The sequence below is a fragment of the Ochotona princeps genome, chromosome 4 (genome assembly GCF_030435755.1).
Source record: "Ochotona princeps isolate mOchPri1 chromosome 4, mOchPri1.hap1, whole genome shotgun sequence".
Classification (NCBI taxonomy): Eukaryota; Metazoa; Chordata; class Mammalia; order Lagomorpha; family Ochotonidae; genus Ochotona; species Ochotona princeps.
The window spans coordinates 95,693,628-95,708,660 of record NC_080835.1 but is presented as its reverse complement, the minus strand read 5'-3'; the positions used below and the strand labels follow the sequence as shown (position 1 = coordinate 95,708,660).

The 15,033-nt window shown below is 39.4% G+C and overlaps 1 protein-coding gene across 2 annotated transcripts; it reads right to left on the bottom strand.

Moving 5' to 3' along the window:
* Positions 1-7,275: 7,275 nt before the first annotated feature.
* Positions 7,276-11,760, bottom strand: LOC105942470 (putative olfactory receptor 8G3). Of its 2 annotated transcripts, XM_012930510.2 has the most exons (2): positions 10,847-11,760; positions 7,276-7,318 (listed from the first exon to the last, which is right to left on the bottom strand). In XM_012930510.2, the coding sequence occupies exons 1-2, from the start codon at positions 11,758-11,760 to the stop codon at positions 7,276-7,278; spliced, it is 957 nt and encodes a 318-aa protein (XP_012785964.2). The 2 variants fall into 2 exon arrangements, with proteins under 2 accessions (XP_012785964.2, XP_012785965.2); XM_012930511.2 differs by lacking the exon at positions 7,276-7,318 and having other exon boundaries at positions 10,825-11,760.
* Positions 11,761-15,033: the final 3,273 nt, after the last annotated feature.

Genomic DNA, 15,033 nt, shown 5'->3' with positions numbered 1-15,033 from the left:
GCTCTGATAACACACTTGCAGAGGTTGAACCAAGATGATGTTTCCTTTTTTTTTTTAATTCAGGGACTTCCCAATGCAGCTCATCATCAGAATCACATAGGGAATTATTATGAAAAATAATGAATTCAAAATTAAAGCATAATTATAAGGAAAAACAAAGTTCCTACATCTTATCTATTAGCAAGAACTCAATCTTTTGAATAGCTGCAATGGACATTTTTGCTATACTCTTTGAGAATTCCATAGTTTTAAATGGTTTGTTTCTGCACTACTTCTAAAACTATCAGCTCTGAAAACTATATGATCTGGTCTCAGATTACATATGAAGTTACTTTCATTAAAGTAATACTACTTTTCTTTCCGATATTTCATAACGTTTTTTTTAAAAAAATAGGAAAATAAATAATACGAAAGATACTTTAAACAAAAAATCAAATCTATTTCTGCTGTAGCTTAGGAAAGCATTCAAAACTTTTGCTCTGTGATTTTACTTCACTTTTATTGTCACATGACTCTCTTAATGGTGAATGCCAGGCTTCCTTGTATCAAGCATCACAGCATTTCTCTGCTTCTTGGTACACGACTGTTGGGATGTGTTAACAAGCAATCAATGTTTGTATCTGTTGCTTCAGTTAAATTCACTTGTAAAGTACATGATCTTAATTTTGGCCTTAGGATTAATTCAAGACAGAAAAATATGCTAAAAGCATAGACTATGTTGCCAATGCCTTTGGAACAGAAAACATGGCATTTTACTACTTATTTCTTCATGCCTCAACTCAGTGTCTGTCCATTTGCTTCTCAATAGAGTTTAGCGAATTAAAAAAAATGAAAAGGAGATGATTAGAAAGAGAAAAGTTGAAAGAGTGGAAAGGAGGACAGAGAGAGAGAAGGAAAGGCATCGATTCTCCCCAGGACACAGTGGATGGATGAGTAGTTTGTTGAGCCACTGTTCTGCTCAACTACTTATTCTTCATAAAAACAAAAAACAAAACGCAGAAAAAAGTAATGTATTTTTTTAAAGATTTCTTTATTTTTATTGAAAAGTCAGATATACAGATAGGAGGAGAGACAGAGAGGAAGGTCTTCCATCTGATGATTCACTCCCCAAGTGGTAGCAAAGGCTAAAGCTGAGCCGATCTGAAGCCAGGAGGCAAGAGCCTTCCCCTGGTCTCCCACATGAGTACAGAGCCCCAAGGCTTTGGGTTGTCCTCTACTGCTTCCTCAGGCTACAGGCAGGGAGCTGGATGGGAAGCAGGACTGCCAGGGCATTAATTGGAGCCCATATGGGATTCAGGTGCAATTCCAGTGCATCCAAGGGGAGGACTTCAGCCACTAGGCTACCCTGCCAGACCCGGTAATCAAGTTTTAAGAACATTGAAAAGTGATTTTCACTATTACTCTTAGGACATTCAATGTAAATAAACACACTGACTACTAATTCTATCCTTTTAGTTCCAGTTACCTCCTCACTTTCCACAGAAAAATCTGCCTTCTTTCAGCTCCTAGAATTGAACATTGAGTGACTATCTAGTGCCTACATTTTGTTGATGCACATTTATTAATTTTCATTTACTTGAAATGTGAAGATAGAGTGAGAAAGACAGAGAGAGAGGTGACAGAGATCTCTTTCATCCACTGAATCGCACTCCGAATCCCTGTGTTTGCTGGAGCTGGACTGAGCCAAGAGCATTTTGTGGTTAACTGAATAATTCTTGAAGAAGAGAGACTATCATACCAAGAAGTGAAGACACAAAGCAGTATGCACCTCTACTTCCAAATGAAATATGCACTTGCAATGAAACTGTTAAATATATAATAAATACATCTTAACAATAGGATGCTAGGCTTTCCACAATTGTCTATCTTTGTCTATACCTACAATGTCAGGATGCACTTAAACAGATGAATGACAGACTTGTGACTGTTGTTGAAAGACTATACTACTGTAATAATATAAGGAAAATCAGTGGGAGACAGGGAAAGGGGAAATCCCTGAGACAATGAAACTGTATCATAAAATATAAACACACACACAAAAAATGATAATTTCCTGAGTTTTCACAGTGATTACTTCTGGACCTAATACTCTCAAATCACAGATTTAGGAAAATCACACTCACCTTTATCTTGCCTGAGATCAGAAGGCCAAGATTTGTTTTCTGCTTATTGTCTTTGACTTGAAAGAGAATGGCACTAATGCTAGTGTTGGGAAATGCTGGTACTCAGGGTTTGGGACCTTTGTGGGTGAGAGGCCAGGGCCCAGACCTTGGTCTCTGAGTCCCTGGGTCAGTATCTTTAGTTGTCACAGGTCAGCATCTCTAGTTGTTCAGTTTGTGTTTTCCCAGGCTCAGGGCAGCAAGCCTCTTCTCATCTCATAGTCACCTGAGTGACTGCCTTGCTATGTAGGTTTGTTAGAGGTGTAGATCTTCCAGGAACTGAGCACCCTAGAGACATGCACTCTCCAAGGATTTTCATTTGTCAAAGATTACCCCACTGGAAAAAGAAATGTCAATTGCTATTTCCCCAGCTGCCTGGCTTCTCATGAAGTGATTCTTTGTCAGTTCTCAAAGTTTCCAATTAGTGGGAAGATTTCAAGTGTAGAGATCACACATAGTAACTTGCAGGTTCTGAGCTAACATATTTGAATTGGGTCTGAGGTTCTGTATGCTTTAATACTTATTTGATATGTAGAGTTACAGAGAGAGAAAGACAAAGAAGGGCAAATAAGGTGAAAGAGGTCTTTCTGTCTATGGTTCATTCCTCCAATGGCTCTAACTCCAAACCTAGAACTGCAACCTGGGCTCCTATGTGGGTGTTAGGGGTCCAAGCACACGGACAATCTACCATTTTCCAAGTTTGTATTAGCAGAATGTTAGATAGGAAATGGTAAATTTGGAACTTAAAGGCTACTTTTAGGGCTGGGCGCAATGGTCTAGCAGCTAATGTCCTAGCCTTGAAAGCGCCTGAATCCCGTATGGCCGCTGGTTCTAATCTCGGCAGCTCCACTTCCCATCCAGCTCCCTGCTTGCAGTCTGGGAAGACAGTCAAGGATGGCCCAAACCTTGGGACCCTGCACCCGCATGGGAGACCTGGAGGAGATTCCTGGCTCCTGGCTTTGGATCTGCACAGCACTGACCGTTGCGGTCACTTGGGGAGTGAATCATTGGTCAGAAGATCTTCCTCTCTGTCTCTCCTCTTCTCTATATATCTGACTGTGCATGAAAAATAAAATAAATCTTTAAAAAAAGGTTACTTTTATTTGGGATGTCAGTGTTTCAGTGGGCAGCATAACCCACTATAGTGCAATACCAGTCCCTTGTTTCTTTTTAATTTTTTCAAAATTTATTTACTTGAAAAAGTAGAGTCAGAAACAAAAAGGCAGAGACACAGAAAAAGATATTCCATCTCTAACTCACTGTCCAAATATACACAACAGTCAGGGCTGCCCCAGCCTGAAGCCTGACTCCACATCTACATATAGGTGTCTGGGACCCAATTACTGGAGCCTTTCTGTGCGTCAATCCTGGCGTATGAAGGAAACTGGAATAGGAACCAAAATTCAGACTCTCTGGTAGGGGACATGAGCATCTCAAGAGGCATCTTCATGGCCCAACAGGCATCCCTGCCAAAATGCTGTTTCTTAAGAGCTTCAAAGCAGGTTTACAATCTGTATTAGAGTCCATGGGTTTTAAGTGACCAGAAAACATCCTACGAGGTATATTTTGCTCTTCATAGGTTTAAGAATACAAACTAATAAGCCATCTTCCTTTTACAAAAACATGTCTTTTTTTTTGTAGAAAGAGGTGATTAACTGACTTACGAATCACAACTTGTTTAAAATGCATTTTAAGGGTTGTAATCTGTCACAGAAAATGAAATCAATATCTCTAGAAAAAAGCAGCTATGAATATTTGTTAAATATAAAACAGTGTTTCTCAAACTCTACTGTGCAGGGGGTCACCCAAGGGTCTAAGAGTCTCCAATGATGGGTCTCTGCTACAGCTTCAGTATGCATTTTTTTGAAGATTTCTTTTACTTTTTATCACAAAGTCAGATATACAAGAGAGGAGAAAAGACAGAGAGGAAGATCTTCCATGTGATGATTCACACTCGTAGCAACTGCAATGGCTAGTGCTGAGCCAATCTGAAGTCAGGAGCCAGAAACTTCTTCTGGGTATCCCACGTGGGTGCAGGGTCCCAAGTCTTTGGGCCATCCTGTACTGCTTTCCCAGGCCACAAGCAGGTAGCTGGATGGGAACTGGGGCTTCCGGAATTAGAACCGGTGCCCATAGAGGATCTCGGCATGTTCAAGGTGAGGATTTTTAAATCTTTTTAAATACATTATTATTATTATTATCATTTTATGACAGTTAAAGAGGCTCCTGGGATTTCCCTTATCCCCCCCACCTAATTCCCCTATATCATTACTAATGTATAGTTCTTCATACACAGTCATATGTCCATCATTGCAGGCATGGACAATGGCAGAGAGTCCAGCAACCTATTGCCAAGATACAGTTAATAGTTTCATTGTAAGTCCATTTTTCTCTGGAGGTAGAGATGCATACTACATTGTATCTTCACCTCTGGATATGTTAGTCTCCATTTCACAGTTACTGTACATCCCCTCAAATGAAAAGACACAGTGCTTTGAAGAGATGAAACTAACAAAAACAAAAACATCAAAATCCCATGAGATATAGTTTCTGCTGATTTTTGTTGTTGAAATGTGTCTCCTGCAGGCAACAAATAGATGGATTTTGTTTTTAAATCCAGTCTACTAATCTACGATGTTTGATTGAGCTTAAGTCATTTATATTCATGGTTAATATGTATGGGTGGTATTTTGGTCCTGTCATATTACTAATGGGTTTTTCATTGGTTTAGTCTTCTGTTCTCATTTTACTGGGATGTTCTTCCCATTTGCCTTTGGTTTTGGTAGGTGCTATTCCTCTTCTCTGTCAGGAGAACATCTTGAAGTACCATTTGTAGGGCATGTTTGGAAGAGGCAAATTCTGTTAAATTTTCTTTACTGTGGAAGAATTTTATTTCATTTTTCAAAGACAAAAGAAAGCTTTGCTGGATATGTTATTCTAGGACGACAATTTTTTTTTTCTTTTAGAATCTGGAATATATCACTCCATTCTCTTCTTGCCTGTAGAGTTTTCTGTGAGAGGTCTCCTGTAAGTTTAATTGGCATTCCTTTATATGTCAACTGATTTTTTTCCGTGCACATTTAAGGATCTTTTCCTTATGTTCGATAGAAGAGAGCTTGATGATCATGTGTCTTGGTGAATATCTCTTTTGTTCAAGCCTGTTGGGAGTTCTGTGCACCTCCTGGATCTTGTTTCCCAATTCTTTCTCTAGATTAGGGAAATTTTCTCTTTTTATTTCATTAAATATATTTGTAAAACCAGTTTCTCTTTCTGCACCTTCTGGGACTCCCATAACTCTTATATTTGATCTCTTAATAGTGTCTTTCAATTCTTGAATAGCTTTTTGGCCTGATCCAGCTCTGCTTCCAGCTTTATGTTTGCTTCCCCCTGGTGACAGGAAATATCTTCCAATCCTGAGATTCTGTCTTCTGCTTGCCTCATTCTATTTTGGAGACTCTCTTCTGTACGTTTAATTTGTTGTACTGCGTTCTTAGTTTCTGATATATCAGCCTTGATTTGCTTTATTACTTCCTTAAATTCTTTGAACTCTTGTATGAGCTTCTCATTGTTGATCAGAAGCTTTAAAATGAGTTTCATGAATTCTGTATGCCCCATTTTCTCAATGTCTTCTTCAGTTAACTCTGAGGTTGGCACAGGGTTTTGCTCCTTTGTAGGGGAGTCTTCAGTAATATTCACTTTGCTTGTGTGTCTTCCTTTGCTCTTGGTCATTGCACTTCTGGTTAGCAAGTTCTTCTTTGGCAGGTTTCTAAGCTCTGTCACCCACAGGTCTACAGTTCGATTTCACTTATTGCATTTGTTACCCAGCTCTTTGCTTGCAGCCACTTGTGCCACTCCCTCCAGCGAGTTCCAGGTCTGGGTTCTTATGTTAGGTTTCCGCCATGGTCTCCATAACCCCAGCTCCTGGCTCACCAGTCTCTACCTGCTGTGATGTCATGCTGAGGTTGCACTGTTGTCTCTGCAACCTTTTTCCCACTTCCGGTTGGAGCAGGTCCTAGGATTAGGGAGACACCAAGTGTCCCTATTGGTGGCACTGATCTTGCCAGAACCTGTAGGCCAGTTGGTCTGGTGCCACATGGACCTATTTTGACCCATATGATGCCACAGTCGGTATTATTTTCCTGTGGGACCAGTGCAAGCCATGGAACTCAGTGAGTTCCTGCAAGCTCAGCACATACGCAGTTCACTGTTGTCCCCTGCTGTCCTAAAGCTTTTGACACAGTGTACAAAATGGCGCCTGGCGTGCAACTACTAGAGATTTGATATGCTAGCCATTAGGTCTTAGGGCTACCCAGACCTGTCTTGGGTGGAACCTGTAGAATGCCACGTTGATGCAGTTTACTAAGTCAGAAATGAGTTCACTCCCAGCTCAGCGTATGCTCAGTCCTTTCCCTTGCCTTTGCTTCCTTACGCAAAATGGTGCCCAATTCGGCTCTAGGGTGCTCACTGGGCTGTGAAATCCACCCTGTTCTCGCACTGTCAGTCTTGGATCTGCTGCTCTGTCTCCGTTCTTGGTCAAATCAAACAGATCAGCAGGATGAACAGTTCTTTGTCTGGGTTCACCTCCCGAGCTCCCAGTGAAAGTCCCTTCCCACCTGGTTGCTGGTGGAGTTCCGGCTGCTGGTGGAGTTCAGATTGCTGTTAGCTGAATGCTGCTGGATTATCAGTCACTGCAACACCACACTGTTGTGTCCACTGGTTTCCTGTTTCTGTCAGTCTCCAGGTACCCCTCTGCTGTTGTTCTGTCCTCTCTTATTTCCTGGAATGTGTCCTCTCTGCTTTATCTTGATTTAACATTTCTCCATCCATTTAAATGTATCCTTACTCTCTTCTGCCATCTTGATTCTCTCCTGGAATGGTTGTCATTAACATATATTTTAGGGAGATAATTCACTGAGTGTTTACATAGCAAATGATTTTTTCAGTGCCAATGATGTGAAATTATCCTCCACCTTCCATATGGAGAACAGTCTTAACCAGGTTATTCATTTAGAGATATCAGTTCATCACCAGATTATCTGTACCCATCCAATGTTAAATATATTTATACTTTTTAAAGTTACCTATGCCACTTATTTCTGTAACTATTTTTAATGACTTATTTTATCTTACTTAGAGTTACAAATAGCCTGGCACATTCGCTCAGTTGGCTCACCCTCACTTTGCACATGCCGGGATCCCATGTGGTCACTGGTTACTGTCCTGGTGGCTCTACTTCTGATCCAGTAGGGCGCACCTCTCTTTCTGCTTCTCTCTTTAAATGTTCAAATGGGCTTGGCACAATGACTTATTGGCTAAATTCTCACCTTGCATGCACCGGGAAGCCATATAGGTACTGGCTCATGTCTGGGCTGCTCCACTTCATTTCCAGCTTCCTGCTTGTGGCTTAGGAAAGCAGCAGAGAATGGCCCAAAGCCTCGGGACTCTTTATCCACCTGGGAGACCTGGAAGAATCTTCTGGCTCCTGATGTCAGTTTAGTTCACTCCAGCCACTGCAGGCATTTGGGGGAGTAAGAAGCAAATGAAAAAATCTTTCTCTCTGTATCTCTTTCTCCCTGTAAATCTACCTTGTTAATGAAAATTAAAAAAAATTGTTTTTTTGGAATTAATTGACATGGTATTGAGTAACCAATATGTTGAAAAATGCAAGTTCTTTTTTTTTTTTAAAGATTTATTTATTTTATTACAAAGTCAGATATACAGAGAGGAGGAGAGACAGAGAGGAAGATCTTCCACCCGATGATTCACTCCCCAAATGAGCCGCAACGGGCCGGTGCTGTGTCGATCTGAAGCCGGGAACCTGGAACCTCTTCCGGGTCGCCCAAGCGGGTGCAGGGTCCCAATGCATTGGGCCATCCTCGACTGCTTTCCCAGGCCACAAGCAGGGAGCTGGATGGGAAGTGGAGCTGCCCGGATTAGAACCGGCACCCATATGGGATCCCGGGGCGTTCAAGGCGAGGACTTTAGCCGCTAGGCCATGCCGCCGGGCCCAAAAAATGCAAGTTCTTAACCACCTCCTGTGACTACTTCATTGACATTTCAATTTTAGCATATATACAACCAGCTTCTATACACCTTTAAATGGCTCTAGAGTACTGTTCAGCTGTCTCGTGTCTATTTTCATTTCAGTACTTACCGGTTTATCGTGTTGAAGCATAATTTTGCTGAATTTGGCAGTTTTTAGGATAGTCTAAGCTGGCTTGTAACTCCAACAAGGCATACATCAACAGTTGAAGTTTAGAACAGTTTTAGGAGGGGTGTGCAGAGAAATCTTCAATACGCTAGTGAGGAGTAACTAATCTTTGTGTCCTACCTAGTAAGGTATGTGTGAATCCACGCTGATTCTAAGCTTTCCTTGTTGTTCTCTATCTATTCTATTTTGTTTGTTTGTTTGTTTGGGGGGTTTCCGGAGCGACCCTGATGGTCATTGCAAGAGAGGATGGGGATCCAAAGTTGGAACTAAGCAAGGATCAGAGAAAGCTCCTCTCCCTAGTCCTGGAGGAAGTTTATTGTTCTTCTGTTTCTGCAGACTATTAAAAAAATAGTTATAAAGAGAGAGGGACACCACACACACACATGCACACACACACACATCTTCCATTTTTTGCTTTACCATCTTCCTTCCCTCCCTCCCTCTTTTCCATGTCTCTTTCTCTTTATTTGCCCCATTCCCTCAGACTGTCTCTCCATTTCAAATACATAAAAACATTACAAAACACAAATATCTGTTTCTCTTGATTTATGTAACCAACTGAGATGCCACAGGGAGAGAGAGGGAGGGAAAAGACACCAATTATGAAGGAGCTCTTTATACTGACTGGTGGATTTGAGTTTGTCCTCAGGGCAGCAAATATAGCACTTACCTTTAATGATGAAAGTAAGAGCAAAAAATGATAAGATTGGGGACAAGGTTGGTTGAAACACTAATGAAAAATTCAATATGTGATGCGGGTACCAGAGAAAGAGACATTAGGAAGGTAAGAGGATCACATATATCATAGATTAATTTTGATTTGTAGAAATGAATCCTGAATATACCACATAGTTGAGCTGATGACCAAGCTACATTGGAGCAGAGGAAAAGATACCTGCACTAAATTGTTAGTGGGAATATAACTGGTACAACCGATATAGTTGACAATACGGCAATTCCTCAGACAAATAAAAATAGATCTTCCACATTAAGCAACAAGTATACTCCTGGAAATATAGTTAAGATAATGAAATAAGAATATTAAAGGGTACCCTTAGTCATGTGTTTGTAGTATCTCAATTGATGATAGCTAAGATACAAAAAAGTCAAGATGTGCATCAGCTTGGGAATGGATACAAAATATATATATATATTTACATATATATATATATATATACATATATATATACATATATATATATATACATACACACATATATACACATACATACACTTTAGAATACTGCTACTCAAATATACAAAATAATCATTTCCTGAATTTAACAGCAAAATGGTTAGAATTTAAGATTACTACACTTAGCAAAGTAAGCCAGATAAAGAACAACAAATGTATTTCCCCTTGTTTGCACTAGTTAATACAGAAAGCATAAAAGAAAGAACTAAATATATGTGTGTGTATATATATATATATATATACATATATAAAATTGATGACTCTGGATTTGATTATTATTTCTTGACCTCTCTATTCCCTTGAACAATAGTATTTCCATTTTTTATTTGTTGAACTCTTCATCCAGGGAAGCATTAAGACTTTGACTAGAAATAAAATTTTAAAAGTAATGAAAAATAAGGAATTAAGAAAAAGAAGGATGGAAAAACAACATGTCATAATCTTACAATTGTGCCAAGTCATAACACTAAGCCTGGTCTTTTTATATTAATAGAAATGTAAATTAAAATGACATCATCAGGCCAAATTAGACCATGGTGATATAAAACAAGTGGATTTAGATGGTAAAACAGTGGTCATAATCTTATTCCATTTTTCTTTAAAACAGATTTGATTTTTTTTCACTGTATCTAGTGAAAATATCATGAAAATTATCTAAGCAATAGATACAGAGTCATGGATGGAAATGGAGATACTTGATGTGTAGAAAGGAATTCTCAAGGGTCCTTAGGCGTACACACAGTTACTTCAGCCAAATATCACATTCAGTGATATGGAAAGTCCTAGAATCAAAACTCTAGCCTCAACCACTTAGCTACTCAAATGAATAAGCCTCAGGTGTTTATTATTATTATTATTATTTTAACTTGAAAATAATTCTAATTCATTTGTGAGGGAATATTATAAGTGGCAAATAAATTGGCTTATTTAAATTTGAGCCAAAGTGCTTCATATTTCATAAAACCTAAATAATGAATGTATGTTACAACTATCATCCTAATATTGTTCTTCCTATTTTTCTTTCTTTTTTTTTCAATTCCAGAGTTCCTTTATGGCCAAAACATCCCTGGATTTCATTGTTTTTGTTTATCCAGACATAGTCATGACACCATAGTTGCAAATGCAAGTCTGAAGGACAAATTACGGATATATTACATAGACAGGCATTACTAAGATTTCAAAACTTTAAAAAAGAACGCCTAATTAACTACCTATCTAAGCAAGTCACACGCCTTCTTCTGCAGTGTTGTTGATTCTTTTCATGAATGTGCTTTCTTGCACAGGAGTTTCTTCAGTGCCGATTTGACATCCCTGTTCCTCAGGCTGTAGATGAGAGGATTCAGCATGGGCACAACCATGGTATAAAACACAGAGGACACTTTGCCTTGGTCCATGGAGCTGACAGATGATGGCTGCAAGTACATGAAAGCTGCAGATCCAAAGAAGACAGCAACAGCAGAGATGTGAGAACTGCAGGTTCTGTAGGCTTTGGACCTACCTTTGGTGGAAGGAATGCGGAGAACATTGGCAATGATCAGGATGTAGGAGGCAGCGATGGTTAAGGCAGGAAACAGTATATTAAATGCACTTAAGAATAGCACTAACAACTCATTGATGTAATTACTAGAGCAGGATAGCTCCAAAAGTGGGAGAAGGTCACAGAAATAATGATTAATTATGCTTCTCTTGCACAAAAAGAGTCTCACCATAAAGCCTGTATGAATTGTAGATCCCAGGATGCCCAAAATATAAACTCCCAATGTGAGTCTTAAGCAGAGGCTATAAGACATGGTAACATTGTAATGCAAAGGGCTGCAGATGGCAACATATCTGTCATATGCCATTACAGCTAACATATGACACTCTGCGATGGCAAAAATAAGGAAGAAGTAGAGCTGGATCATGCATTCTGGATAGGAGATAATGTTTCTCTCTGTCACAAAGTTGACCAGCATTTTGGGTGTAATGACAGTGGATTGGCAGAGATCAATGAAGGACAGACTGCTGAGCAAATAGTACATGGGTGTGTGCAGGTGAGAGCTGAGTCCAATCAGTGTGATCATGCCCAGGTTGCCGACTACGGTGACCAAGTATATTCCTAGGAAGAGGAGGAAGAGGGGCAGCTGGAGCTCTTCTTTCTCTGTTAGTCCAGCCAGGATGAACTCGGTCACGATGGATTGGTTTCCAGGATTCATTTTCCTGCCTGCACGATTTCAATCTAAAAATATGATGGCATAATTTATTTTATGTGTGTGGACACACATGCACAGACATCTGCATTTGTATGACATGAGGGGATATGAAGAGAGGAGAGAGAGAGACTTGTGGATATCATTTGCTTTTTTATTTTGCATTGCAGGAAAGACACAATGCAAGAGTCTTTTAAAGTTTTCCTGATAATCTGGGAGAGCCGATTCAGGGAGAAAAGCAGAGGAGTGATAGAAAGGACATTAAAGGAAAGATAATTCATAACATCTTAAAAGAAAACACAAATATGTGTAAAGTGTTGCCTATTAGAGCTAACTACAGTTATTCAGGGGAGTCTTTGTTTTTCTTATAAGTGTGTTAAATGTCCTATGTCCATATCAAACATCATGTTGATTAAGATTTTAATTTACTCAAAAAAGAAAGGTAGGCAATATTTTTTGGCACATGATTCACAAATAGTATGTACTACAGTCCCAGATGTTTTTTCTTACTAGATTTCCATCTGAAAACAGGTGAAGGATTAGGCAGCCCTCAGTTCTTTTCCACTTGATATTGCTGCTTTGTACATCTTAAGTTTCATCATGCAGACCTGTAATTCCACAAGGAAGAGCCATAACAACTTCTGGATAGCATTAAATGTATTGTAAAAGATTTCTCATGAGGCCCAACACAGTAGCCTAGCGGCTAAAGTCCTCGCCTTGAATACGCCGGGATCCCATATGGGTGCTGGTTCTAATCCCGGCAGCTCCACTTCCCATCCAGCTTCCTTCTTGTGGCCTGGGAAAGCAGTAAAGCACAGCCCAAAGCCTTGGGACTCTGCACCCATGTGGGGACCCCGGAAGAAGCTCCAGGCTCATGGCTTCATATGGGAGCAGCTCTGGCCATTGCTGCCCTTGTGGAGTGAATTTCTCTGTCTCTCCTTCTTTCTGTAATTCTGACTTACCAATAAAAGATAAAATAAATCTAAAAAATAAAGATTTTTCATGAATTAATGTCTATCTGCTCTCACCTTAATTTGAAAAATGGCAGAGGAGTAACATAATGTCATAATAGTTATGGTTTACCAATTTTCCAATGCCACAAGCTGTGAATGTTTTATGTAAATTACATTTGATATCTGAACTGAGAATACAGTTTCTGTTCCCAAAACAGAAGAGGATTGCTACACACTAGATTTTTTCCCCATACAGATCAGATTTTAAAGTTATATGTGATAAATAAGTCCCATTTTTAAAATGATTTTTACGTGGATTGCTAGAGCAAATCTAAAATATAGTTAGAAATCATGCTATAAATTTCATACCATTCAGCAGTAAAATATAATTCACGAAAACTAAAATATCACTAGTTTGCATTTTCAGTGCAAATAGACTCTGACAGCAAATCATAGTCAAAATTAACAGTAATTGGATTAGTGTTCTCCTATAAGCTACTAAATCAAAAACTGAAAACAGACACAAGACAGCTGAATAATACACTATAACCATTTCAAGGTTTATAGCAGCCGGTTATTCATAAATTAAAATTGAGATGTCAATGAAGTAGTTACAGGATATGGGTAAGAACTTGCATTTTCTAACAATTGGTCACTCAATACCATGTCAATTAACTTCACGATGTTGTAAATTTCCACATTTTTTCCTGTTGTTGAAGTTGTGTAGTGGCTTTTCATTGAAGGGAATGATATTCTGCCAGCTCTACTTTCAGACCAAGAGTGGTCTCCCAATGGAACTGTTGAATTTATCTGGAGAATAAAATGCTGGACTCTGCATGGTCCATGCCCGCAATGAAGGAATCATGATTGGTTATGAACTGTACAACTGTAACAATATGGAGGGATTCAATATGGGGGAGGGCTTTTTGGAGGGGTTGGGGGAATCCCAGAGCCTATGAAACTGTGTCATAAAATGAAATAATAAAAAATAGGATTAGTAATCTCTTATTTATTGATATTCCATTTATTTGAGAGGCAAAGTTATTGAGAGAAAGAGGCAAAGAGAGAGAGAGGGTACCTTCCATCTCCTGGTTCTTCTGAAATGGTCACAACAACCAGGGTGTTGCCAGCCTGAAGACAGAATCAGAAGTTTCTACAGATTCTCCTAGTTGGGTACAAAGGACAAAGTAAAATGTTTTCTGTGACTTGTTAGAAGGAAGTTAGCCTGACAGTGGAGCAGCCAGAACTCAAACCAGACACAAGATTAATCTTTAAAATTTGCACATAGTACTTTATATGAGATTTTGAAAACCATGAATGTTAGAAAGCTGCCTAGACATTTTGTCATTTGAAAAATGACTGAATGGGATGTATTCAGCTAGTGAAGTGGAAATACACATGGCACATGATATTTGTATTCAGACATCTGCTTACTGTTCTATTTGAGAAGTGTTTTGGAGCCTGCGGTTTGTCATATTTGGATTAACTAGCTGTCTACAGTGCTAGCATCCCTGAGCAACACTGGTCTTAGTCACAGCTGCTCAACCTCCAATCTATCTCCCACTTAGTGGTCTGGGAAAACAAGCAGGATATGACCCAAGTATTTGCATCCTTGTTACCTAGATGAGAGAGTCCAAAAATAGGTTCTGGCATTTGCAATCATTGTTGGTTGAACCGGTGGATGGAAGATCTCTATCTTTCTCTCCTCCCCCCTTTTGGTAACTGGTTTTCAAATAAACAAATCTTTTACAAACAGAGATGTTGGCTCACAGTATAAGTTTTCAAGATTATGAAGTGAAGCTAATTCACTGAAGCCATGAAGAGATACACCTGGTTTAAGAGGGTCTGGCTTGACAGTCAGGTGGCTAAAATCGCCCAGTATGCCTCGTGATCCCATATCAGTGTGGGTTTGTCCCGGCTGTCTCACCTCCATACAGCTCCTTCTTTTTGGCCTGGGAGGGTACTGGAGGACATCCTAAATTGTTGGGATCCTGCACCTGTGTGGGAGACCTAGAACAAGCTCCTGGCTTCTGCTTGGCCATTGTGGCCACTTAGGGAGTGAACCAGGTGATTGGAGATATTTCTGGCTCTCTTTCTCTACGTAGATCTGACTTTTCAATAAAAATACATAGATTTTAACAATTAAGAGATAATTTCAACAGTCTGACCCAGTTGATTATCTAATTTCCTGAGATGTTTTTGTAGGGCCTCTATAATCATTTAGTAAGTGCTGCTCAGACATGGATCTGGTTGAATGATTGAATTACATCATTTTAATAATTCTTGTAATTATAGTAGTTCAAGATTTAAAATTTCAGTGAACTCT